This window comes from Heterodontus francisci, chromosome 25, assembly GCF_036365525.1.
Source record: "Heterodontus francisci isolate sHetFra1 chromosome 25, sHetFra1.hap1, whole genome shotgun sequence".
Lineage (NCBI taxonomy): Eukaryota > Metazoa > Chordata > Chondrichthyes > Heterodontiformes > Heterodontidae > Heterodontus > Heterodontus francisci.
In genome coordinates, this window is record NC_090395.1 from 54,643,570 (window position 1) to 54,670,331 (window position 26,762).

At 42.9% G+C, this 26,762-nt stretch overlaps 1 protein-coding gene across 1 annotated transcript in view; it reads right to left on the reverse strand.

Moving 5' to 3' along the window:
* The window catches only part of LOC137383877 (semaphorin-3D-like), a 106,769-nt gene that overhangs the window by 77,148 nt on the left and 2,859 nt on the right, over positions 1-26,762 (reverse strand). Inside the window, exon 2 of the mRNA XM_068057228.1 lies at positions 11,231-11,391. Within this exon, the coding sequence (XP_067913329.1) occupies positions 11,231-11,391 (161 nt within the window). The remainder of the gene's footprint in view (positions 1-11,230; positions 11,392-26,762) is intronic.

Consider the following 26,762-nt stretch of genomic DNA (forward strand, 5'->3'; position numbering starts at 1 on the left):
TGCTAAACATACTGAACAGAAAAGATTGAAAGTTTTTTGCCATGGAGATTGGGGGATGGGTGAGGGAGGGAGGGAGAAAAGGTTGACCTGAGGACCATCCAAAATTTGTCCTCAGGCCTCAGCTTAGTATGTCAGGCAAGTTGCCAGTGCCTGTCGCACCACCAAAGGCAGCTTGCCCAGATCAAGGGGTCCAATTTTGGACTGCCTGACTCACTGGCACTGGGACTCAGTTAAGTGTGAGGAGATGGGGGAGAAAAGGATAATGGGAGGGAGGTGAATGTGGACCAGCAGCAGCTATCAGTGGAGCCGGGAGAAGCACTCCTGCTGCTCCTGGCTCCACGATCTTAAAGTCAAGTCTTTTTCCCTTGCCTTTTCAACCCTGACTGCTTGTTAGTCCACAGACCCAGCACCTTTTCCAGCTCAGTGCTGCCCAATTTTCCGGATGGGCCTGAAAACAGGCATTAGGCCCTTGATTAGAATATGACTATTTTAGGGGGCTGCCCTAAAAGAAAATCAACCCTTAAAAGTCTGCTGTTTATTTTAAAGTCTTTTATCCCCGACTTCTGAGTCCTTGAGTGTGGAAATTTAATTTTCAAGGCTATTAAAGCTTGCCATTGATTTTCACCAGGAAAGGGACCTCAGAACATAATCCATGATCCTACCTCCTCTCCCACCCTTGTCCTGCTGCCGTTCCATTTTTGACCTCAGGAAAAGCTGACAGCCCATGATGCCACTGATTGAACAGACTGTTTTCAGTGGCACAACCCTGGAAATAACAGGGCTGAGCACACTACCAGATGACTAATGAGGCACACAACTGATCTGAATGGAGAACAATCTATGACCAATAGTGCTGTGGCTCCAGTTAGGAATAGACATGATGATGAACTTTTTGCCGACCTCTCACCATCACTGTTAAGGAGTTGAAAACATTCATGGCCAAGTGGGTGATACATTTTGTTCAAGAGTTTGAGGTGTGCACACAGAATCATGCATTATATATTAGCACAACAATTAGAACGTTCATGCACTATCAGCCAATGTTTAAAGCGGAACTGAAAATCTCTGAATCCATGTCACGTATACCAATCGAATCATGGGAGTGATTTTTTAAAAATTATTCGTTCATGGGATGTGGGCGTCACTGGCTAGGCCAGCATTTATTGCCCCTCCCTAATTGCCCTTAAGATGGTGGTGGTGAGCTGCCTTCTTAAACTGCTGCAGTCGTTGGGGGGGTGGGGGGTGTGCGGGGGTAGGTACACGCACAATGCTGTTAGGAAGGGAGTTTCAGGATTTTGACCCAGTGACAGTGAAGGAACAGTGATATAGGTCCAAGTCAGGATGGTGTGTGGCTTGGAGGGGAACTTGCAGGTGGTAGTGTTCCCATGCATCTGCTGCCCTTGACCTTCCAGATGGTAGAGGTCGTGGGTTTGGAAGGTGCTTGCTAACGAGCCTTGGTGAGTTCCTGCATTGCATCTTGTAGATGGTACACACTGCTGCCACTGTGTGTCGGTGGTGAAGACAGTGAATGTTGAAGGTGGTGGATGGGGTGCCAGTCAAGTGGGCTGCTTTGTCCTGGATAGTATCGAGCTTTTTGAATGTTGTTGGAGCTGCAACCATCCAGACAAGTGGAGAATATTCCATCACACTCCTGACACATGCATTGTAGATGGTGGACAGGCACTGGGGAGTCTAGTGGTGAGTTACTCACCACAGCATTCCCAGCCTCTGACCTGCTGTTCTAGCCACAGTATTTATGTGGCTACTCCAGTTCAGTTTCTGGTCAATGGTAACCCCCAGAGAGTTGATAGTGGGGGATTCAGCGACGGTAATGCCACTGAATGTCAAGGGGAGATGGTTAGATTCTCTCTTGTTTGAGATGGTCATTGCTTGGTACTTGTGTGGCGTGAATATTAGTTGCCACTTATCAGCCCAAAGAACAAAGAACAAAGAACAGTACAGCACAGGAACAGGCCATTCGGCCCTCCAAGCCTGCACCGATCTTGATGTCTGCCCTAAACTAAAACCTTCTGCACTTCCGGGGACCGTATCCCTCTATTCCCATCCTATTTATGTATTTGTCAAGATGCCTCTTAAACGTCGCTATCGTACCTGCTTCCACTACCTCCCCTGGCAGCAAGTTCCAGGCACTCACCACCCTCTGTGTAAAGAACTTGCCTCGCACATCCCCTCTAAACTTTGCCCCTCTCACCTTAAACCTATGTCCCCTAGTAATTGACTCTTCCACCCTGGGAAAAAGCGTCTGACTATCCACTCTGTCCATGCCGCTCATAACTTTGTAAACCTCTATCATGTCGCCCCTCCACCTCCGTCGTTCCAGTGAAAACAATCCGAGTTTATCCAACCTCTCCTCATAGCTAATGCCCTCCAGACCAGGCAACATCCTGGTAAACCTCTTCTGTACCCTCTCCAAAGCCTCCACATCCTTCTGATAGTGTGGCGACCAGAACTGCACGCAATATTCTAAGTGTGGCCTAACTAACTGTACAGCTGCAGCATGACTAGCCAATTTTTATACTCTATGCCCCGACCGATGAAGGCAAGCATGCCGTATGCCATCTTGACTACCTTATCCACCTGCGTTGCCACTTTCAATGACCTGTACGCCCAGATCTCTCTGCCTGTCAATACTCCTAAGGGTTCTGCCATTTACTGTATACGTCCCACCTGCATTAGACCTTCCAAAATGCATTACCTCACATTTGTCTGGATTAAACTCCATCTGCCATTTCTCTACCCAATTCTCCAACCGATCATTCTCCTGCTGTATCCTCTGACAATCCTCATCACTATCCACAACTCCACCAACCTTTGTGTCGTCTGCAAACTTACTAATCAGACCAGCTACATTTTCCTCCAAATCATTTATATATACTACAAACAGCAAAGGTCCCAGCACTGATCCCTGCGGAACACCACTAGTCACAGCCCTCCATTCAGAAAAGCACCCTTCCACTGCTACCCTCTGTCTTCTATGACTGAGCCAGTTCTGCATCCATCTTGCCAGCTCACCTCTGATCCCGTGTGACTTCACCTTTTGTACCAGTCTGCCATGAGGGACCTTGTCAAAGGCTTTACTGAAGTCCATATAGACAACATCCACTGCCCTTCCTTCATCAATCATCTTCGTCACTTCCTCAAAAAACTCAATCAAGTTAGTGAGACACGACCTCCCCTTCACAAAACCATGGTGCCTCTCGCTAATAAGTTTGTTTGTTTCCAAATGGAAGTAAATCCTGTCCTGAAGAATCCTCTCTAATAATTTCCCTACCACTGACGTAAGGCTCACCGGCCTATAATTTCCTGGATTATCCTTGCTATCCTTCTTAAACAAAGGGACAACATTGGTTATTCTCCAGTCCCCTGGGACCTCACCTGTAGCCAATGAGGATGCAAAGATTTCTGTCAAGGCCCCAGCAATTTCTTCCCTTGCCTCCCTCAGTATTCTGGGGTAGATTCCATCAGGCCCTGGAGACTTATCTACCTTAATGCTTTGCAAGACACCCAACACCTCCTCCTTTTTGATAATGAGATGACTGAGACTATCTACACTCCCTTCCCTAGGCTCATCATCCACAAGTCCTTCTCCTTGGTGAATACTGATGCAAAGTACTCATTTAGTACCTCGCCTATTTCCTCTGAATCCATAGATTCCCTCCTCTGTCCTTGAGTAGGCCAACCCTTTCCCTGGTTACCCTCTTGCTCTTTATATACGTATAAAAAGCCTTGGGATTTTCCTTGTTTGCCAATGATTTTTCATGACCCCATTTAGCCCTCCTGACTCCTTGCTTCAGTTCTTTCCTACTGCCTTTATATTCCTCAAGGGCTTCGTCTGTTCCTAGACTTCCAGCCCTTACGAATGCTTCCTTTTTCTTTTTGACAAGGCTCACAATATCCTGTGTTATCCAAGGTTCCCGAAACTTGCCAAACTTATCCTTCTTCCTCATAGGAACATGCTGGTCCTGGATTCTAATCAACTGACGTTTGAAAGACTCCCACATGTCAGATGTTAATTTACCTTCAAACAGCCACCCCCAATCTAAATTCTTCAGTTCCTGCCTAATATTGTTATAATTAGCCTTCCCCCAATTTAGCACCTTCACCAGAGGACTACTCTTATCCTTATCCACAAGTACCTTAAAACTTATGGAATTATGGTCACCGTTCCCAAAATGCTGCCCTACTGAAACTTCGACCACCTGGCCGTGCTCATTCCCCAATACCAGGTCCAGTGCGGCCCCATCCCTAGTTGGACTATCTACAAATTGTTTCAAGAAGCCCTCATGGATGCTCCTTACAAATTCTGCCCCATCCAAGCCCCTAGCACTAAGTGAGTCCCAGTCAATATCACCCACCACGACAACCCTGTTACCTTTATATCTTTCCAAAATCTGTCTACATAACTGCTCCTCTACCTCCCGCTGGCTGTTGGGAGGCCTGTAGTAAACCCCCAACATCGTGACTACACCCTTCCTATTCCTGAGCTCCACCCATATTGCCTCGCTGCATGACCCCTCCGAGGTGTCGTCCCGCAGAACAGCTGTGATATTCTCCCTGGATGTTATCCAGGTCTTGCTGCATCTGGTCACGGGCTGCTTCAGTATCTGAGGAGTCGTGAATGGTGCTGAACACTGTGCAATCAGCAGCGAACATCCCCACTTCTGACCTTATGATTGGAGAGAAGGTCATTGATGAAGCAGCTGAGGATGGTTGGACCAGGGATACTACCCTAAAGAACTCCTGCAGTTATGTCATGGAGCTGAGATGCTTGACCTCCACAAGCACAAGCATCTTCCTTTGTGCCAGGTATAACTCCAATCAGCAGAGAGTTTCCCCCCTGATTCCCACTGACTCCAATTTGCTCGGGCTCCTCGATGCCATTCTCAGTCAAATGCTGCCTTGACGTCAAGGACAGTCACTCTCACCTCACCTCTGGAGTTCAGCTCTTTTGTCCATGTTTGGACCAAGGCTGTAATGAGGTCAACATCTGAGTGGCCCTGGCAGAACCCAAACTGAACGTCAATGAGCAGGTTGTTGCTGAGCAAGTACCGTTTGATAGCACTGTCGACGACCCCTTCCATCACTTTGCTGACCATCGAGAGTAGATTGATCGGGCGGTAATTGGCTGGGTTGGATTTGTCCTGCTTTTTGTGTACAGAACATACTTGGGCAATTTTCCACATTGCTGGGTAGATGACAGTTTTGTAGCCGTAGGGATGCAGCTAGTTCTGGAGCACAAGTCTTCAGTACTATTGCCGGATTGTTGTCAGGTCCCATAGCCTTTGTAGCATCTGGTGCCTTCAGCCGTTTCTTGATATCACCTGGAGTGAATCGGATTGGCTAAAGACTGGCATCTAGGCAGGCAGTTCAGGAATCTCCTGTGGCTATTCCCCTGCAAAACAGGTATACTGCTTTGGATACTGTTGGGGGGAATGGCCTCTCAGGGGAAAGCAGCAATAGCTCAATTCGGTGCACGACGGTTGGCTCTGCTGCACAGGGGAGGAGTAAAAAGTAATGGAATGCCATAGTTATAGGGGATTAAATTGTAAGGGGAATAGATAGGCGTTTCTGTGGCCACAAAAGAGACTCCAGGATGGTATGTTGCCTCCCTGATGCTCGGGTCAAGGATGTCTCAGAGCGGTTACAGGACATTCTGAAGGGTGAGGGTGAACAGTTAGTGGTTGTGGTTTGCATTGGTACAAATGCCATAGGTGAAAAAAAGGATGAGGTCCTATAAGCAGAATATAGGGAGCTAGGAAGTAAGTTGAAAAGTAGGACCTCAAAGGTAGTGATCTCAGGATTACTACCAGTGCCATGTGCTAGTCAGAGTAGAAATAGCAGGCTATATCGTATGAATATGTGGCTGAAGAGATGGTGTGAGGGGGAGGGTTTTAGATTCCTGGGACATTGGGACCGGTTCTGGGGGAGGTGGGACCAGTACAAACTGGATGGGTTACACCTGGGCAGGACCAGAACTGATGTCCTAGGGGGAGTATTTGCTCGAGCGGTTGGGAAGGGTTTAAACTAAAATGGCAGGGGGATGGGAACCTTTGCAAGGAGTCAGAGGAGGGGGGATCAAAGACAAGAACAAAAGACAGTAAGGGGAATAAGAAAAGTGATAGGCAGAGAAATCAAGGGCCAGAATCAAACAGGGCCACAGTGAAAAATAGTGGGAAAGGAACCAGTAATGTTAAAAAGACAAGCCTTAAGGATTTGTGCCTTAATGCACAGAGCATTTGCAATAAAGTGGATGCATTAATTGCGCAAATAGATGTAAATGGGTATGATATAGTCCGGGTTATGGAGACATGGCTGCAAGGTGACCAGGGATGGGAAATGAACATCCAGGGATATTCAGTATTTAGGAAGGACGACAAAAAGCAAAAGGCAGTGGAGTTGCAATGCTGGTTAAAGAGGAAATTAACGCAATAGTGAGGAAAGATATTAGCTCTGACGATGTGGAATCTGTATGGGTAGAGCTGAGAAACACTGAGGAGCAAAAAACATTAGTGGGAGTTGTATATAGACCCCCAAACTGTAGTGGTGATATTGGGAATGGCATTAAACAGGAAATTAGAGATGCATGCGATAAAGGAACATTTGCAATTATGGGTGATTTTAATCTGCATATAGATTGGGCAAATCAAATTAGTCACAAGACCGTAGAGGAGGAATTCTTGGAGTGTATACGGGATGGTTTTCTGGACCAATACGTTGAGGAACCAACTCGAGAACAGGCTATCCTAGACTGGGTATTGTGTAATGAGAGAGGAATAATTGACAATCTAGTGGTGCGAGACCCCTTGGGGCCAAGCGACCATAATATGATAGAATTCTTCATCAAGATGGAGAGTGACATAGTTGATTCTGAGACTCGGGTCCTGAATCTTAGTAAAGGAAACTATGAAGATATGAGGCGCGAGTTGGCCATGACGGATTGGGAAATGTTACTTAAAGGGATAACGGTGGATAGGCAATGGCAAAAATTTAAAGAGCGCATGGATGAACTGCAACAATTGTTTATCCCTGTTTGGCGCAAAAGTAAAAGTGGGAAAGGTAGCCAAACCATGGCTTGCAAGGGAAATTAGAGATAGCATTAGATCCAAGGAAGAGGCATATAAATTTGCCAGGAAAAGCAACAGACCTGAGGATTGGGAGCAGTTTAGAATTCAGCAAAGGAGGACCAAGGGATTGATTAAGAATGGGAAAATAGAGTACAAGAGCAAGATTGCGGGGAACATAAAAACTGACTGTAAAAGTTTCTATAGGTATGTGAAGAGAAAAAGATTGGTGAAGACAAATGTAAATCCCTTGCAGTCAGAAACAGGGGAATTTATTATGGGGAACAAAGAAATGGCTGACCAACTAAATGCATACGTTGGTTCTGTCTTCACAAAGGAGGACACTAATATCATACCAGAAATGTTGGGGAACACAGGGCGTTGTGAAAGAGAGGAACTGAAGGAAATCATTATTCGTAGAGAAATGGTGTTGGGGAAATTGATGGGTTTGAAGGCTGATAAATCCCCAGGGCCTGATGGTATGCATCCCAGATTACTTAAGGAAGTGGCCCTATAAATAGTGGATGGTGGTCATCTTCCAAGATTCTATAGACTCTGGAACAGTTCCTACAGATTGGAGGGTAGCTAATGTAACCCCACTATTTAAAAAGGGAGGTAGAGAGAAAGCATGGAATTATAGACCAGTTAGCGTGACGTCGGTAGTGGGGAAAATTCTAGAGTCCTTTATCAAAGATTTTATAGCAGAGTACTTAGAGAACACTGGTAGAATCAGGCAGAGTCAGCATGGATTAATGAAAGGGAAATCATGCTTGACAAATATACTAGAATTCTTCGAGGATGTAGCTAGTAGAGTTGATGAGGGGGAGCCAGTGGAAGTGGTTTATTTGGACTTTCAGAAGGCTTTCCACAAAGTCCCACATAAGAGATTAGCATGTAAAATTAAAGTGCATGGGATTGGGTGTAGTGTATTGCAATGGATAGAAAATTGGTTGGCGGACAGGAAACAAAAAGTAGGGATAAATGGGTCTTTTTCCAAATGGCAGGCAGTGACTAGTGAGGTACCGCAGGAATTGGTGCTAGGACCCCAGCTATTCACAATATACATTAATGATTTAGATGATGGAACTAAATGTAATATCTCCAAATTTGCAGATAACACAAAACTGGGTGGGAGGGTGAGTTGTGAGGAGGATGCAGAGAGGCTTCAGGGTGATTTGGACAAGTTGAGTGAGTGGGCTAATGCATGGCAAATGCAGTATAATGTGGATAAATGTGAGGTTATCCACTTTGGTAGCAAAAACAGGAAGGCAGATTATTATCTGAATGGCTATAAACTGCGAGGGGGAATATGCAGCGAGACCTGGGCGTTCTCGTACACCAGTCGCTGAAAATAAGCATGCAGCTGCAACAGGCGGTAAAAAAGGCAAATGGTATGTTGGCCTTCATAGCGAGAGGATTTGAGTACAGAAGCAGGGATGTCTTGTTGCACTTATACAGGGCCTTGGTGAGGCCATATCTGGAATATTGTGTGCAGTTTTAGTCTCCTTATCTGAGGAAGGATGTTCTTGCTATAGAGGAAGTGCAGCGAAGGTTTACCAGACTGATTCCTGGGATGGTGGGACTGACGTATGAGGAGAGCTTGAGGAGGTTAGGATTATATTCGCTGGAGTTCAGAAGAGTGAGGGGGGATCTCATAGAAACCTATAAAATTCTAACAGGACTTGACAGGGTAGATGCAGGAAGGATGTTCCCGATGGCGGGGGAGTCCAGAACCAGGGGTCATAGTCTAAGAATACAGGGTAAACCTTTCAGGACTGAGATGAGGAGAAATTTCTTCACCCAGAGAGTGGTGAGCCTGTGGAATTCGCTAACACAGAAAGCAGTTGAGGCCAAAACATTGTATGTTTTCAAGAAGGAGTTAGATATAGCTCTTGGGTCTAAAGGGATCAAAGGATGTGCGGCGAAAGCGGGAACAGGCTATTGAGTTGGATGATCAGCCATGATCATAATGAATGGCAGAGCAGGCTCAAAGGGCTGAATGGCCTACTCCTGCTCCTATTTTCTATGTTTCTATGCTGGGGACCTCAGGAGGAGGCCAAGATGGATCATCCACTCAGCACTTCTGGCTGAAGATGGATGCAATGCTTCAGCCTTGTCTTTTGCACTGATGTGCGGGGCTCCCTCAGTGCTGAGGATGGGGATATTTGTGGAGCCACCTCCTCCAGTTAGTCGTTCAATTGTCCACCACCATTAATGATTGGATGTGGCAGGACTGCTTAGCTTAGATCTAATCTGTTGGTTATGGGGTTGCTTAGCTCTGTCTATTGCATGCTGCTTCCGCTGTTTGGCATGCAAGTCATCCTGTGTTGTAGCTTCAGCAGGCTAACACCTTGTTTTTAGGTATGCCTGATGCTGCTCCTGGCATGCCCTCCTGCACTCTCCTGCACCACAATACCTCATGGCCCGGCATATCCCCCACCAGGCGATAATGGTAGAGTGGGGGATATGCCGGGCCATGAGATATTGTGGTTGAATGCAGTTCTGCTGCTGCTGATGGCCCACAGCACCTCATGGATGCCCAGTTTTGAGTTGCTGATCTGTTTGAAATCTATCCCATTCAGCATAGTGGTCATGCCACACAACATGATGGTGGGTATCCTCAATGTGAAGACGGGATTTTGTCTCCACAAGGACTGTGCGGTGGTCACTCCTACCAATACTGTCATGGACAGATGCATCTGCGACAGGTAGATTGGTGAGGACGAGATCAAGTAGGTTTTTCCCTCTTGTTGGTTCCTCACAACCTGCCACAGACCCAGTTTTGCAGCTATGTCCTCGGCCAACTTGGTCAGTAGTGGTGCTACCAAGCCACTCTTGTTGATGTACATTGAAGTCCCCCACCCAGAGTACATTTTGTGCCGTTGATACCCTCAGTGCTTCTTCCAATTGGCTTTCAACATGGAGAAGCACTGATTCATCAGCCCCAGAGGGGGGAGGCAGTAGGTGGTAATCAGCAGGAGGCTTCCTTGGCCTGCTACCATGAGAATTCATGGGGTCCGGAGTCAACGTTGAGAAGTCCCAGGGAAACCCCCTCCCAACTGTATACCACTGTGCTGCCATCTCTGGGGCAGGGATGGTGATGGTGGTGTCAGGGACATTGTCTGTAAGGTATGATTCCATGAGTATGACTATGGCAGGCTGCTGCTTGACTAGTCTGTGGGACAGCTCTCCCAATTTTGGCACAAGCCTCCAGATATTAGCAAGGAAGACTTTGCAGGGTCGAGAGGGCTGTGGTTTACCATTGTCGTTTCCAGTGCCTGGCTGGATGCTGGGTGGTCCATCCCGTTTCATTCTTTTTCTTATATTTTGTAGCAGTTCGATACTGAATGGCTCACTAAGCCATTTCAGGGGGCAGTTAAGAGTCAACCACATTGCTGTGGGTTTGGAGTCACATGTAGGCCAGACCAGGTAAGGGAGCAGATTTCCTTCCCTAAAGGGCATTAGTGAACCAGATGGGTTTTTACATTAATTGACAATGGTTTCATTAGACTAGCTTTTAATTCCAGATTTATTAATTGAATTCAAATTTCACCATCTCCGTGGTGGGATTCAAACCTATGTCCCCAAAGCATTAGCCTAGGCCTTTGGATTATTAGTCCAGTGACCTTACCATGGCAGCATTGCCTCCCCGAGTGAGTAACATAATTTAATCTAGGGTATATTTCACAAAAGGAGAGAGGCTGGAGAATTTGTAAGCTTCATCTGAATCTGAAGATTCAACTCCGGCCTCTTTACACCATGAGATATCACACAGAATGTATCCAGTCAACTCAATTATAGTCGAGGAAAGATCAGTGGAAACATTCATCCTGAATGTCAGCGCTACTTTTCACAATAAGCTGTTCAACCGATTATGTCGTGGGTCAACGACCTACAGGAAGGACATTGCACATTCAGCAGTGAAATTCATTGATTTATGTTCGTGATCATGGAGCAATAAGGCTACTGACCTCATTTTGAGGTTGTTACCATCGTGTTAATGCCAGGTAAAACAAGTGAAAATCAGCTCCTCTGAGTTTCTTTGTATTGGACTCCTGCAGCTATCTATTTTGAAATCAGATTTATATGCAATTTGCAGGTTTTGATGCATCATATCTACATGTGGTACCTATGTTGATGCTATATACCTTTTTAGGTTCCGTGTTCAAGTTTTCCAGATTCAAAACGTAAATCTGATCTTTAGCTCCAACCAGAAGTTTTCCTCTTTCTTCATCTATTAGTAATGACTGGAAACTGGAACTTTCTGCTGATCCGTGGAATGGATTACAACTGTCGTTCATCAAAATATCTGCCAGAGAAAACAGTATAAACTGAAAATGTTAATCCTCACTACGAATGTGGAAAAAACATTTTCATAGGCATTGAACAATGTCATTAAGGTTAAGGCTGCTGCCAAAATTTTGTATGAATAACATTCACTGAAAGTTTGTTGGAAATTTTTTAAGTGGGTTGTATTAAAGAAAAAGCCTGCAACATATTCAAATGGACCAGAATTCGAAGGAGTAGCAATTTCTCCTTGTGTAAAATTATACATGCAAAAAGAAAATCACAAAATGATTCTGCGCAATGTGTTTGCTGATCAGCTACAGTTGGAGATCTAAAGGCAGAGCTAGACACAAGAACACACCAACGATAGCTTCATAAAAAGCTAGCTAACTCAACACACAGCAAGGTTCAAAGAAGCTTTCTGAACTGTATGACTTAGCAAAACATCAGATGGTACATGTGCCACTAAGTCATCAGGGGAGCTTTTCAATGGTCATTTATGGAGGCAGAACTATTGTCAGCGATAAATATGCTGTACAACTGTCCAATATCTCAGCCAAAAAACTTGCGGGTGTTGGTGCATATTTTCATGACAAAAATAATTGTGTAGAATAATATACTCCTTACATAGGAGCATGGAAACATAGGAGCAGGAGCAGGCCATTCAGCCCATCGAGCCTGCTCCAACATTCAATACGATCATGGCTGATCATCCACTTCAATGCCTTTCCCCCCCCCCCACACTATCTCCATATTCCTTTATGTCATTGGTATTTAGAAATCTGTAAATTACTGCTTTAAACATAGCCAATGACTGAACTTCCACAGTCCTCTGGGATAGAGAATTTCAAAGATTCACAACCCTCTGAGTAAAGAAATTTCTCCTCATCTCGGTCTTAAGTGGCTTCCCCCTTATTTTGAAATTGTGTCCCCTGGTTCTAGACTCTCCAGCCAGGGGAAACATCTTACCTGCATCTATCCTGTCTATCCCTTTAAATATTTTGTAGGTTTCAATGAGTCACCTCTCATTCTTCGAAACTCTAGAGAATACAGGCCCAGTTTCCCCAATATCTCTTCATAGGACAGTCCCGCCATCCCAGGAACAAATCCGGTGAACCTTCATTGCACTCCCTCTATGGCAATAATATCCTTATGGAGGTAAGGGGACCAAAACTGCACAGAGTACTCCAGGTGCAGCCCAGCCAAGGTTCTATAAATTTGACTTAAGATTTTGCTACTCCTGTACTCAACAGTCATGGAAAGTATTCTTTCAAGGACCACATTTCTTCACAAAGCAACACAAATTTATATAACTGCAATAATAATCATTTCTAAAAGATAGGAAGCAAACTAGGGTAACTTTAAAACTCACCAGTAGTAATTTAAATGGTAACCTTAGTAAATCTACACAATGTAGTGAGTGCAATTGTTCTCTCATCTTCTATTGAAACATATTATGAAAAATAAATATGTCCAACATCTCATTACTGACTGTATCTTTAAAAATAATGCTCAGAATGGTGCCTCAGCTTTATATCTACTCAGGGTTACTTAAGAAGGTACTTAAAGGATGTGAAGAATAGATAAAAATAGGACATAATCTGTCTCAGTTCATCAGGTTTTGATTCTTGTTGGGGATTTTAAGAATGTCAAGTTTAAAACTTTTTTTAAAACCTTTTCTTCTCCTTACTCTCTCTCCCTTAATCCAACCTTCCTTTCCCTCTCTTTATTTCTCTTTCTGTATAGGATTTGACAATGAATTTACCCACTCTAATTTCCACTCCATCTGTTCTACAACTTCCACTCTATCTCAATTGTCAAATTTCTCAATCCTTCAATCTGATTGGTCAAGCAGATACACAATCGCTTATCCTGTTTGTTCAGGTCCCAGATGCCCTGTTTACCTCAATGCACCGTTATTAGCTCACACTTTCAGCAACTTGCCACACAAAAAATTTAGAAACTTGAATGTGCAAGGGAAAGTCTAATTAATGGCAAATACCATTCGATGTCCTGCTACAGCAAATTATGGCCTGTTCTTTAAACCAGTGGAGGCTGTGTGGTTTTAATGTTAAATATGTGCCTTGCTGATAGCTGCCTGGGAAATTGAACTTTATGTGACACACATCTGGCCACAGCTGTAGAAATGTCCAAAGAGCTTCCTGAAAAATATTATGTAGCTTATCAAAGTTAAACTGGGATCCAACAATCAGTGATCCACAACTGCGGCAATACATGATGTTGAAGCATGATGATCTGGTGTCCTTTCTAACAGTCATATCTGGTTTACAAAGCAAATGTATCATAGAGAATGTCATTTGGCATGATTAAACTGGAAATTGTGCTCTGGTGACATTAGTCAAATTATTCCACTTTCCAAAGTAACCAACTCCTGTCCCACATACATTTATATGTATAATTACTTTACATTTTCTGCAGGGTATATGTAAAGTATGATCACAAATTCAGTTAAACTATTATTTAGCAGCCCATTCCACTACAGAGTGCAACACTTCACAGACAAAACACGTACATTTGATATATCTTTTCCAAAAGCCCATTGCAGAAACCAATAGCCTTTGGGCAAGCATTTACATTAAACACACGTAATATATAGAAAAATGGTTCTCTTGAAAACAACTATTGTTGAATGATTCCATGAGCCAGTGATTATACAGACTAAATGACTCCACCAACTTTATGATCAAGCAAGCTTCATTGTTACAGTAATTGTGAATCATAGTAATGAAATGATCCCACCAGACTGTGTCACCCTAACCGCTGATTACACTAACCAAACCCTTCTGCCAACAGGTCATTATACGCTGTTGCTTCTCAAATGTTCAAATGAATGGTCTCCCTTCCTCCTCCCTCCATTTTATCCACAGCAGACATTGTCCAAAGATAGTCAGATTTTGTAACAAGAAAAATTATAACATTTCAAAATTAAAGTGAGTATAGATTATTAACTTGACATGTCAAACACCATGTTGATACAACAAAACACAACCACTTCTGTGTGAATAGGTGAATGTATTATCATGCGAGCTTAGCCTTGCAATCAGATTAGGTTAACTACTGAGTACTTACGGTAAGATTTTTAAGCTAGTACCCTGTAGAAATCTGTAATGCCCTCTCGACTGAACTTCCATCATGTGGATAGGCGTCACGGAAACCTTTTCCCAACTCTGCAACCTATAACTTTACGTGTCCCATGCTGACTGAAGAAACAGTGAAACTGATGGAGGAGACTGCAAAATTAACATCTTTTCAAAATCTCAGATGAGTATAATTACCAGCAATCTTGTAATCGTAACTTACAAACATACAAACAATAACAGACAGGGAAAGACCCTCTGGTCTGCTCTCCACGCCACCCAAGAGGTGAGACGAAGAAAAGCCAGATAAAAACCCAGGCCAAATTGTGGGGGGGCAAATCTGGGAAATTCATCTCCAACATTCCAGAAACTAGTCCTAGAGATTGCTCTGGCTCTGATAATTCTCTGCACTACAGACTTCTCGTAAGAGGTGGTCTCCGCCCCAGCAAGAAGAAGGTCCAGCTGTTGCTTGAAGGAATTCAGATAATCGACGTCCGCCGCACGAGTCGACAGCCCATTCTAGAGGTTGACTATTCTCTGGGAAAAGATGAGTTGCTGCTGTACACTTCTGGGATCTGATCCCGTTATATTTAAATCAGCTACTAATGTTATACTGGTATGTCCTCTTAGGTGATGATCAAATAATACAACAGTAATAGTTGTGTAGTGTGAAGGCAGGCCGTCTGAATGACTCCCAGCTAATGAGGATGGCAGCAGCACAGATTCAGATTGGGAGAGCATCGTAGAGAGCAAAAAGTACAAAAGTGTTGGCTGCAAGAAAAAAATCAGTGGACATGGTTTATCACACAATGTCACAATGGGCAGAGGACTCTAAATAAGCATGGGCCAGTCATACAGAACGGAACAGATGGCGGCATTTGGGTAATGCCAGTTCCATGCTCCCAGTGACATGCTGAATAATTTTTGAAATTATTTATCAGGGAAATTAGCTTGTATTATGGAACAGGAAGCTGTGATTTGGTTTAAAAAAATTACTGAGTGATTGCCACTGGGCTATGAGTTCCAGAATCTCAGAAAGGAAACTGATGGAAGGCAAGAAAAAAGAAAAACTTGCATTTATAAGGTGCCTTTGATGACCTCAGGACATCCCAAGGCACCTTAAAGTCAATGAAGTACTTTTGAAGTGTATTCACTGTTGTAATGTAGGAAATACAGCAACCAATATTAATAGCAAGCTCCCACAAACAGCGATAAGATAATAACCAGACAGTTTGTTTTAGGTATTAGTCGAGGGGAAAATGTAGGCCTGGACATTGAGAAACCCGCCATGGGTTTTTTCAAATAGTGCCATGGGAATCTTTATATTCACTTGAGGGGCAGATGTGGCCTCAGTTTAACGTCTCATTTGAAAGAAGGCACCTCCAACAGTGCAGTGTTTTCTCAGTACTGCACTGAACTGTTAGTCTCTGGATTGGAACATGAACCCACAACCTTCTTACTCTGAAGTTTGCTGGTCGTTCTTCCCAAACATTACTATGTTAATTCTGTTTCAGTAGCAGAGACAAATTAGTTTGAATCTGAGGAACAAATCCATATGTTCTAGGAGAAGCCCAAATTTTAACTTTGGGGACATTTGGGTGTACGGAGTGCAGGACAGGAGTGGAACTCCTACAGAGAGAGCTCAGCATGAGTCTAGGGCTATTTTAATTTAAGGGCCTCATTTGAATGCTGCAGCACTGTCTCCTGCTCAAAACTAGTGGGAGTGACGTCAGGGCAGGCAGGAGGAAGGAAATGGACCCTAGCATGGTTAGTTTTGGGTGGGGAGAGGGTGGGAGGGGGAATTTCGGAGAGGCCATAACCACTGGGAGAGTGAGGCAAAGCTAGAGCTGGGCTGGCACAAGGACTCCTTGCAGAGGTCCGGGGATGTACTCCTGCTCTTCCTGGCCCACAAGGAATCTTCTGAAAAGTTACATTTAAATATTTAACTTAGTATCTTCTGGGCACTTTGCTAACTCTTGCAAGGTCCTGCTGTCCTGTGCTTGTTCTGAGGTGAGTTAAGATGGCGGGGGAAGGAATGCATTGCAGTCTTCCCCTCACCATCTTAAGCCCCCTATCCACATTATTTGTGCCATTTGCAGACAGGGTTAGAATAACCTTCTTGTTATTTTACCATTGGTAGATAAAACTGGATGATAGTTTTGTGTTCCTGCTTTGACTTCGGCTAATATTCCCATTCATCCATGTCATGGAGTTCTTGATCTTAGCTGTAAATGGCTTGGGAGATTTTGAATGGAGGCTATGTTCTGCTACCGAGTTGCTCTTGTGTACCAACTTCCTCTCTTATTTCCTTAACCTTGGGATACATTCTATCCGGCTTTTGAGATTTATTCACCTTCACAGCGCCACAGTGGCGCAGTGGTTAGCACCGCAGCCTCACAGCTCCAGCGACCCGGGTTCAATTCTGGGTACTGCCTGTGTGGAGTTTGCAAGTTCTCCCTGTGTCTGCGTGGGTTTCCTCCGGGTGTTCCGGTTTCCTCCCACAAGCCAAAAGACTTGCAGGTTGGTAGGTAAATTGGCCATTATAAATTACCCCTAGTATAGGTAGGTGGTAGGGAAATATAGGGACAGGTTGGGATGTGGTAGGAATATGGGATTAGTGTAGGATTAGTATAAATGGGTGGTTGATGGTCGGCACAGACTCGGTGGGCCAAAGGGCCTGTTTCAGTGCTGTATCTCTAAACTAAACTAAACTAAACAGCCGTTCGACAACCGTGCGGGTAATAATGTGACTAGTGTCACAACTTACTTCTGCAACACCCTCTAGCTCCCTTTCTAGATAATATAAGTTAACTGCCTCGTCCTTGGTAAAAATTGAAGCAAAGAATTTAGTTAGCAGTTTTGGTGCCTGTGCAGCATCAATTGTCACGCTCTCACCGAATCCCACTTTCAGTGGCTGTACTCCATCCCTCATTTTCTTTTTCTCTTAATATAACTGAAAGGCAATATCAATTAAATAATAAGTCTTCCAATTCTAAGGGACTTGATCCTGTCAACAGTTTTTGGGAAATTATCACCCATATCTGTATCATAGAATCATAGATCTAGTTAGACCATCAGTTGGAGAATTGTGCAGCAATACATTCACTGATATTTGAAAGGAGATATGTACATCTATTTTCTGAGTAGCATCAATGGACAAGTCCATGGTCTGGGCAGTTCCATCTAGCTGGATGGAGGAGAAAGCCAAGTGGTGGATGCAGCAACAAGAATAATGAAAAAAATTGAATCATGAATGAAAAAAAGTTATTTTTAAAAAGTCTAGGGATTTGGGAAGAGAGAATACAGCAACAGAGAGATTTTGAGTGAAATGCTTTTTAAAAATGAACATTTTGCCAACACAAGTGAGAAAGTGAATCATACAAATCTGGAAGGTCCCAAGTGTGCTTTCTGGTTTGTGTTGAGTTATGTAATCTCAGCCAGGGTGACAATTGGAGTGCCTCTAGGCTACAGGGGGAAAGAAAACAAGATATAGTTCTGGTTTCTGATCTTTGTCCTTTGGCCCCTATGGGAAAGCACATAAGAAAATGGATGTCAGGCAAGAACATGATTGAGACTGGCTGTGATGCCCTCATCATGTTTGAAGAACTTTGATCTTCGTGTGAGATTCTGTCACGTGACTGAGGTATTCAAGGATTGCCGGTGCTCATAGAATCTCAGGATGATTCACCATCATTAGGAGAGAAGAGGAAAAAAAAGGGGACGCAATAAATTATTGCATTATAAATTATGCATTTTCTGAAATATGTCCATTACCAATTAAACATCTGCAATTGATACAAAGGATGTTTCACACCAGGAGCAATACCTAAACCCTGACCCAGGCTGATGCTGTTTTTAATTTTCTCAACATTCAATAAACACATGCTCTCAACTGTTTAGCCAATCTCCCATCAAATGCAGACTTAATAATGACATGCTAGAACAAATATTTAAACATGACGCAAGTCAGGAAACCTGGTGTAACTCTCCTTTTAGACTCTTACCCTGTATGTGACGTGTAAAGATATTCTCAACCATCTATTTACTGTTGTGAATATATTTGGAGCAGCAGGTTAGTACTAACCAGACACAACATGGCCAACATTTTGCCTTGTAAGTTGAGGACAAAAGTTAGAATAAAAAGTGCTGGTCTTCACATTGGTTTACAATTAAGATGATTCCTGTACATTTTAAAAGATTACGTCATTGGTGCCCTCATACTATGATGGTAACACCACTTGATTCGAGGGATTATGATAAGATGTCTGTGAGCTGAAACATCTGTACTTGTGTGGATGTAAGGGAAGCGGGGGGAAGCGAGAGTTTATTTTTCAAATGGATACTTAATTTCACAGAAAATCAGTGAACTATAAATCAAAAACGACTACATCCTTCTAGATAAGAAATGCACTTTTTTTTTTAATACAAATCAAATTTAAAAGAGTATGGAAAGATAAATCATAGGAAGTTTTAATCTGTTTCACAGAATTAATTTGATATTTAAGAGCTTCAAATTCAAACGAACACTGGCAATATGTGCATAGTGTTCTTACTCCAAATCTATTCACCAATTTCAGTTGCAAGTCTCAAAGTGATTTAATAAATTGTACACAGGTGCTGCAGACTTTTATTGACCCAGGGGATCAATGATTGACACAGGCTTGTCCCAACAATAAAGAAATCTCCTGTTTGTAGCAGGCAGTGCTGCCAGGTTCATTTTAAAAGGCAACACCTGGGTAAAAATTAAAAGATTGCAGGAAGGAAACTAAGTGAAATCAATATTAAATTAGAGGTTGAAGGAATCAGTCAGTGTTGAAGTTACAGGAGCTCTACACGTTAAACATATATCACTAATCTCCAAAATTCAAGATGTCTAGACTTTCAAATAGTTGCTGCAACTCACTGTGCCTTTGCAACCTGTCACACACTTCACCTCAGAAAGAAAACTGATGGGTGCAGTTCTTTACAGAAGACAGTGGATTATTTCTTCATATGGGTCAATTCAGACTGACCTAAAATAACAAATAAGTACAAACAGGTCCATGAAGAAAGTTCCCTTTGTGGAAAAAAGTCTTCTGATAGGGAGAAATTAAACTTTTCAATTGTGCTGCTTGTAATTGTGATCTCCTATAGCAGTGCACACACACACATATATCAGGCACTGCACCGGTTTAGAACCTATGATGGCTTACTCAATTCTTCGATATGCTCCAACTGGGACCATGCTCCAATTATATGCAATATTAAGAAAATTTCTGGTGGTGCAGCTTAAGAGATTTATAGTAAAGAAGTCTCATCTTTGACTCTGGGATTTTTTAATATGTAACTTGAAAAGATTTATGTATCTAGTATCAAGAATCAAGTCTCAGGTGTTGTTTGCATCTATTTATATATGGCACAATCATATGCACTCTATTGTGACACTTGCATCATTGGGACACACACATCTGATCCACGACTGAACTCCAAACATAATAAGCCACTTTATGTTTATTCCTGTTGTATAAACACCCTAATACAGACAGTATACTTAAAGACAAAGAAAGAATTAGTGTCTTTCATGACCTCAGCATGTCCCACGGTGCTTCACAGCCAATGAAATGTAATTTTTGAAAAGTAATCACTGTTGTAATTTAGGTCACATGGCAGCCAATTTGGGCACAGCAGGTTCTCACACACAGCAGTGAAATAAAGGACCAGATAATCTGCATTTGGTGGTATCAATGGAGGGATAATGTTGGTTAGGACACCGGGATAACTCCCCGCTCTTCTTCAGAAAGTGCCGTAGGTTTTCTTTACATCCATCTGAGAGGGTAGACAAGGTCTCGGTTTAACTTCTCATCCAAAAGATGGCATTACCAGTAGTGCAGCACTCCCTCAGTACTGCATTAAAGTGCCAGCTTAAATTGTGTGTTCATGTCTCTGGAGTGGAAATTATACCCATAACCTGCTAACACAGAAGTGAGAGTGCTACCACTGAACCATGGCTGATACAAAGTGCTGATCAAAGCAGAAAATGATCCCAGTATTCTAAGCAAGATTAGTTCACTGTCTCAGTAATTTATTTTACTTAAATTATTGTTATAGTACAGGAACTAGACCTTGTATGGGCACCTCAGGGCAGGCAGACACAAGATATACTGCTGCCTGCTTTGTTGCTTTCTGGCCAGAGAAAAGAAAAAGTACTGGGCACGGATCCAAACCTGCATGTGCAAAGCTCCACTCACCAGCATCGCAATGCCAATTACATTTTAATTACCAGGGAGTTGCCAGGACTGTCATCTCCACAACATTGAAAAGATTACATATGAAATATTAAAGGTTTTTGGTTCAGTGAAGTTCTTTAAACTCGACATTACACTGGACTGTAATTAGACTACCTCCTGAAACTGATCTACAAACTTGCCCAAGTGCACTTCAAGTGACTTTACATTTGAATTCCACTGCTTGTATCAAAATTATTTCACATCCACATAAATGCGGAGTATAATGAACTTCATACTGAACAATAATCTTGAACCCTGAGATGGGGGCATTTGTACCAAATCTATATTTTGATTAAGAGTTTCTTTTCCCAGACTGAATTGTTAAATAAATTACTGAATAAGTAGTGTTACAAAGATTTGCCAACAAATAATTTTGACCTGCAATGGCTGAACATCTTGATGCAAGAGCACAGTCTCTTGGCAGGGTGATGTGTATTAAAGATCTTACTATAACTGTGCAATCTGCAGCTGATTAAATTCAGATTGGATACTGGTTTTTTTTACTTTTAAAAAATATGTTCAATTCATGCAGCAATATGTTCTTACAAAGTAATGTTTTAAAAACAAATGTCTTTTTTTTCATTCGCACGAAGGCCAGTGCAGAGATTTTTTGTCTGGCAAAACCAATATATTACTACCCATGGTGGTGGACCAAAGATGGGATATTCACAGCACATGTTCCTTGCAAATGTACCCATTTAAATGTAAAAATGTGCAACCTTTCTGGTGTATTTCACTGTAGTATCTTTTGATTTATTTTCCCTCCATGGACCAATACAGCGTGAGGTAGAACTTCCAAATTTATTTGGAAAAGGAGGACTTCATTGATATGAATGAGATCAGGATGCAATATTACCTCAATTTTGTTTTTTTATAAAGTCAGCAGATGTACATCCCTTTCCGCTATATGCTTTCTGTGCCTCTGTCACTCTTTTTCACTTTGTCTCTATGTCACTCTTGTTTTTAAAATTTTAGTAAACAGAGCATATAAAATGGTGCTACTCCAGTGTTTACTAGAGTCCACTAACTGCTGCCTTTTGTGCCAGCACCTCCACAGTTAGCAGACTATAAACAGGGCTCTCTCACTTCTCCATTTCCTGGACTCCCACACAGCTGATCAGTGCACTGTGTAAGCTGTTCTCCTACTTCCTATACCCTTAAACAGTTGATCAGTATTCTATTGTTTTTCTGCTCTGCAGATCCCTAAACTGCTAATCAGTGCCCTGTATAGAAGATACTTTTTAGACTTGCCTTCAGCCTTATACAGTGAATGACATCATCAGACAAGGTTAAACTGCAAAAGGACAATCAGCTGCCTGACATATGCAACAAAAATGAGCTGCCCAGTCAAAATTCTCAGATCATTTTTCTTTTTCTTTTAAAGTCAGACTTGCATTTATATAGCACCTTTCACAACTTCAGGATGTCCCAAAGTGCTTTGCAGCCATTTTTGAAGTGTAGTCACTGGCATACTGTAGGAAACACATGTGCCCAGCAAGGCCCCACACACAGCAATGTGATAATGACCAGATAATTTGCTTTAGTGATGTTGGTTAAGGGATAAATATTGGCCAGAACACAAGGGAAACTTATAAGACTAAATAATAAAATTATTTCTGGTGTCCACAAAGCACTCCAGTCCTTGCAGTGCCCGCTGGCCTCTAGAGTACTGCTCCTGAGATTGAAAGGATAAATCAGAGCTGCACAGCCAAATTTTGCAGTTGCCTTATACAGGTCCTAATTCCTCCTCTGTTTAGTTATTCACTCCCCACATAAATATGTAAGGAACAGCATGATCTGGATGGTCTGTATCCAGCCCCCAGAACACGAGATCATTGTGGGTGACTCAACCTTCTTACTTCCTAGAAGAAATGTCTAAGCCTCTGTTCACTTGTGCCGGGCTAAAATCAGGAGTTGCTCTTCTGTGAAGTAATGGTTATCTGAAACAGCCTGAATCAATATCCTAACACTTTTTGGAACAGCAATAACACCAAGTTATCTGTTTTATAAAACAAGTGTAGAAGTCTTAAGTTCAGCCAAAAGTAGCTAAATCCATGACTCTACTTACTCAAATTGTGTTTCCAGTGTTTGCATTGGATCACACAAATTGGATCTCAAAAAGGAGTTGAATGCCCTAGAGGCTGTAAGCCAAAGTAAATGGACATTCAGAAGGCTGCATTAACATTCTTGTTCCAGTTCCAAAAATAATGAGCTCAAAGCCTATCATGCTTTTCCAAGGTATCATATATGAAGTGAAGCTCATATATCGGCATTTTGTTCTTATTATGGTTTATAATATTCAATGATCCCACTTTTAGAATGTTATTCTGAATCAAATGCGTAATGGACATTCAGATGACTTTAATCATCATGGATTACAGCTGAAGTAACCTTTTCTGTTAGATCTGCTCATAAAATAGGCTGGTGTGATGGGCAGCACACGAGTGTTCCAAGACTGGCAAGGTACCAGGCTGCGTCCATAAATCCCAATACAGGGAATTCCTGATTTTGGATATAGTATACCAGTTTGAGGCATCGAGTGCTTTCATGATCCCTCGAGGAAGAGGGCGAAGAAAGTCAAGTCATTTCATGCTATTGTTGCACATCTCCCAGCTGTTGATTATCGAATGACATTTCTAGACATCTAGAACAAATATTAACCTTACTTGCCTTTTTAAAAATAAAATAAGAATTTAGTTTTTCTATTTTTGTTGACAAGGCTATTTCAAATATATTGTGTGTGCCAGTCTACATCTCTTACTATTTCTGCACCAAAAACTCCACCCAAAATCAGTGAAATATTAAATAAGTGTCTGGGAATATTTCTTTTGCTTCCACCCTTCCCCTTCCTCCTCTTTAACTCCCCTGAATGCAGTGACCTCTTACTAGGGTATAGTTCCATCAGCACTGGTTGCTCTCTGACATTTGTCACCCAATGTGATCTCATTTTCACATGTGCACACACACAGGGCCGGATCTTGTGCTCGTCCTGACTTTGGGTTTGGTGGTGGGGTGGGGGGCTGGAGAATCGGAATGGGAGCAGAAGCGGCTGCCACAGACCCCGACGCCGGGATTGCCGCACCCAATCTTCCCGGTGTGGGGATGCTCCGTGGCAGCACCTCCAACGCTCTGTGATGGGACCCTAGTTTAAATGTGGTAAGTACCTCTTTGCATGCCTTTCAATGTAATTTGCTGCGATCTTCCCATCCATTCCCAATCTTGAGCTCGATGTGCGACACTCACGCGCCTTCACTACACTGTCCACGAGAAGCTGGTGCCACCGAGGCGTGGAACTGGTCCCTCTGCATTATTTTTTTGGATTGGGGGACATGGGGAAAGGGTGCAACTCTGCATTGTGTGGATGCATGGGGGGTCAACTCTGCATTATTTTATGGTTGGGGGGGGGAAGGGGGCAACTCTGCAATTTGTTTGCAGGGCTGGCAACCTTTAAAGATGGCACCAGCACAGTCCCCCATATCAGGTGATGCCGTTCATGGCATTGCTGATGCTGCCCCCGCCACGTGATTGGGGGGGAGGGGCAGTCGCCGTCAGTATGCTAATTGGCCACCCGCTGCGTAATCGTGGTGGTGCGGTTGTGCGGGTCACGTGCGGGATGGCTGCCATGTTCTGGGACCAGCGTATAGACTTCAGCAATATTTGTGACCAGGAGTAGGAACCCAAAGTGATTTTCTCTTCCTTAATCTACAAAGGTTGAGGCCAGTTATAGTGCCCTGCTGTCTTCTTACCTTCGACTGGCTAACACATCAGAGTACATTTCTTTTTAAAACTCAAAAGCCATTGTATAAACAGAGGATGGGTCACTAAAAGTAAATACTCATTTTGGGGCCAACATAATAAATCATTACTCTGGTATATGATGTGGGCATTACCACTTTACAGTTTTTGCTCTGTAAACCACAACATGTAGAACAAAAACCCTTCAGATAGTTAAACCATTAGTTCAATTTCTGGTTAGCAGTACAGAAGACAGGTTTTGGTGAGGGGTTGGGGAAAAGTGTTACATTGGCATCAACAATGTTTGGAAAACTTAGCCACAGTCCCAGGGCTGGTTTTATCATTGAAGATCACATGCAAAGATATGAAAATACACGTCAATGAATTCTGACCAAACCAACGATCAAACATGTTTAGTTTAGTTTAGAGATACAGCACTGAAACAGGCCCTTCGGCCCACCGAGTCTGTGCCGACCATCAGCCACCCATTTATACTAATCCTACACTAATTCCATATTCCTACCACATCCCCACCTGTCCCTATATTTCCCTACCACCTACCTATACTAGGGGTAATTTATAATGGCCAATTTACCTATCAACCTGCAAGTCTTTGGCATGTGGGAGGAAACCGGAGCACCCGGAGGAAACCCACGCAGACACAGGGAGAACTTGCAAACTCCACGCAGGCAGTACCCAGAATTGAACCCGGGTCGCTGGAGCTGTGAGGCTGCGGTGCTAACCCGCCCGGTGGGCCGAAGGGCCTGTTTCAGTGCTGTATCTCTAAATAAATAAAAAAAAACATGTTTTCATCAAAAGCAAAGTACTGCTGCAAATCTGAAAAAAAAGTCTAGAAAATGCTAGAAAATGTTCAGCAACTCAGGTAGCATTTGTGGAGAGAGAAACAAACAGACCTAACATTTCAGGTTGATAACCTTTCATCAGAAATGGAAGATGTTAGAGGTGAACAATTTTTCCAGAGTCAGGACAAAAGAGGGCAGAGGACAAAAGAACAAAAGGGAAAGGTCTGTGATAGGGTGGAAGTCCTGTGATTAAATGACAAAAGGGATAATAGTGCAAGCCAAGATTACTGATTATCCCTTTGGCCATTACCCATTACCATTCACTGCTGTCCGAAAAAATGGGAGCAGTCGTAATGCAGGATGGCTGCACCAGAGCACTGGGAGTGGAGGAGGTGTAGGATGGTGCTTGGGGTGGATTCCCCATCAGGTATTGGACAGTCTGCACTTGGAGTCTACCACCTTTCTCTGTCATATTCCCGGGCCACATCAGCCTTTTCCTACTTGCCAGATTTTCCATGCTTCTGTCTCCCTCTTTTATTCTATTGTAATCATTTGTGCCTCCTCCAGGCCCATCTTTTGTTGCTTTACGTCCCATTACCACACTCTTTTGGCTTGAACCATCATCCCTTTTCTTATTTAATCAGTCCAGTCCTCCACCCTGTCACAGATCTTTCCCTTTGTTCTTTCCTCCCAACTCCCCATCCTGCACCTCACCATTCCCATCTTATTTCCTGGCTCTGTACTTGCTTAAAAACAGTTCATCTCTAACATCTTTCAGTTCTAATGAAAGGTCATCGACCTAAAATGTTAGCTTTGTTTCTCTCTCCGCAGATGCTGCCTGAGCTGCTGAGAGTTTTCCTGCATTTTCCTTTTTTATTTATGTATTTTCATCAGTTCCTGACAACACAATATGTAGGATAAAAATCCCCTTTTGACTCAAGAATCTTGCTGTCTTCCATATGTCTCTGTTCAGAGCATTTACCGAAAAGAATACCACGAGGAACAGATGTGCGCATCCCTAAGGACTGTTCTTCATGGGAGCTGTAGCATCTTCAGCAAATCTCACACGCCAGGCAATGACATTTTCCACAACCACAATAAAATATGTGCAGGAGATATTTTATAACAATTGGTAGAGATAGAGAACATAGCTATTCTTCATGAATTACTGCCCACACTTTCTACAATCATTGGTTGACAAGCCGTGCACAAAATTAATCAGAATAAGACTACTGGTTGGGAATATTCCTGTTTTGCACTTTTGCTCTTGACCAGAATGCATAACTATGGAATAACAAACTGTTGTGTCCGGCAGTGAAAGATTCTTTGTAATGAATACATGATTAAACAATACAGCCTAGATTCTGAAGTCTTGGAAGGTTCATAGGATCGTTTTGGTAATTGGATATTTCCTGGATGTGTTCAAAAATAGCAGTGATGTTTGATGAGAAAAAGACAAAAGGCAAATTATGACCGACTTCCCCATCTGTG